At 52.7% G+C, this 1,826-nt stretch overlaps 1 protein-coding gene across 1 annotated transcript in view; it reads right to left on the bottom strand.

Moving 5' to 3' along the window:
- The window catches only part of LOC103760777 (protein-arginine deiminase type-1-like), a gene marked incomplete at its 3' end in the record, with an annotated part of 9,113 nt that overhangs the window by 4,090 nt on the left and 3,197 nt on the right, over positions 1–1,826 (bottom strand). The window contains exons 2-3 of the mRNA XM_029965233.1: positions 256–433; positions 117–185 (exon numbers count right to left, since the gene is read on the bottom strand). Coding sequence (XP_029821093.1) covers positions 117–185; positions 256–433 — 247 coding nt within the window. The remainder of the gene's footprint in view (positions 1–116; positions 186–255; positions 434–1,826) is intronic.

Raw genomic sequence — 1,826 nt, 5'->3', positions numbered from 1 at the left:
AGGGGCACGGTTTGGGGGTGTCCTCCTCAGAACCCCCCCAGGGGCACGGTTTGGGGGTGTCCTCCTCAGAACCCCCCCGGAGGGCACGGTTTGGGGGTGTCCCCTCACTTACCCACGCAGGTGAGGTACACGGTCGCCCTGCCCACGGGGACTGCTCCGTCCTCCCCGAAGTAGGAGATCCTGACCTGCAGGGAGGAGCAGGAGCTCGGCACGGTCCCGGCACACCCCCGGCCCCGCCAGAGCCCCAGCACCCACCTTCTCGTCCCCCACGTCCTTGCTGACGGTGTCCATGGCCACCTGCACCTCGTGGGTGTCCAGGGGCCAGCGGCACACGCTGGAGGGCAGTTTGGTGCTCTGGGAGTCGTGGACCACGTAGAGCTTCACCCCCGCCGTGCCCTGCACGTGGAAGGCCACGGCGTCCTTGGGAGCGGAGCTGGGAGGGGTGGGAAGCACAGTGAGAGCCCCACGGGGGGGATTCCTGGAATATTGGTCATGGGCAGTGAGGGGAAACCCTGGTGTGGGCAGGGAGGCCGGTGGGGTGCCAGGATTGTGAGGCAAGGAGAGGGAAAGGCAGATTGTCCCTGGAAAATGCAAGTGCAACAAGGGCTGGGGCATGAATTTGGGGTAGATCTGTCAATATGGAAGAAATCCCGACATTTAGCGCAGCAACAAGTGGTGCAAAACGCAGTGAATCCTGAAAAATGAAAGCACAACAAGTGCTGGGGTGTTGAATTGGGAAAAATCCTTCAGTATGGAACAAATCCTGCAGTTGAGAGCAGCACTGAGTCCTGAAAAATGCAGCTAATCCTGGAAAACGCAATGGCAACAAGTGCTGGGGGGTGAATTTGGGGTCAATCTTTCAGTATGGAAAAAATCCTGACATTTGGAATAGCAACAGGTGGTGCAAAAATGCAATTAATTCTGGAAAATTCAAGTGTAAGAAGTGCTGTGATATGAATTGGGATAAACCCTTCAATATGGAACAAATCCTGAGGTTTAGAATTGCAGCAAGTTCTGAAAAATGCAATTAATCCTAGAAAATGCAATGGCAACAAGTCCTGAGATATGAAAGTAGGATAAATCCTTCAATATGGAAAAAAATCCTGCAACTCAGGGGGGCAAAAAGTCCTCAAAAATGCAAATAACCCTGGGAAATGCAACTGCCACAGACCCTTTGAGGAGAAATTGGTATAAATCCTTCAATATGGAACAAATCCTGACATTTAGAACGGAAACAAGACCTGAAAAATTCAATTACCCCTGGAAAATGCAACTTCAACAAGGCCTAGGATATGAAACTGGGATAAATTCTTCAACATGGAACAAATCCTGCAATTTAGAATTGCAGCAAGTCCTAAAAAATGCAACTGCAACAAGCCCTGTCATGGGAAATTGGGCTAAATCCCTCAACATGGAACAGATCCTGCAATTGAGAATTACAAGAAGTCCTGGAAAATCAGAGAATCACAGAATCAACTGGGTTGGAAAAGATCTCCAAGGTCATCCAGCCCAACCCTGGATCCAACCCCACCGTGGTTCCCAGCCCATGGCACTGATGCCACATCCAGTCTCACCTTCAACACCTCCAGGGACGGGGACTCCAAACCTCCCTGGGCATTCCAATGGCTGAGCACTCTCTGTAAGAATTCCTTCCCAATATCCAGCCCAAACCTCCCCTGGCACAGCTGAAGACTGAACCCTCTTGTCCTGCTGCTGCTTCCTGGGAGCAGAGCCCGACCCCCCCTGGCTCCCCCCTCCTGTCAGGGAGTTGCAGAGAGTCAGGAGGTCTCCCCTGAGCCTCCTCTTCTCCAGGCTGAGCCCCCCCA

This window comes from Manacus vitellinus, unplaced genomic scaffold (assembly GCF_001715985.3).
Source record: "Manacus vitellinus isolate BGI_N305 unplaced genomic scaffold, ASM171598v3 scaffold_92_pilon, whole genome shotgun sequence".
NCBI lineage: Eukaryota > Metazoa > Chordata > Aves > Passeriformes > Pipridae > Manacus > Manacus vitellinus.
Note: the sequence above shows the minus strand (reverse complement) of the source record. Positions and strands in the feature narration are given on the sequence as shown.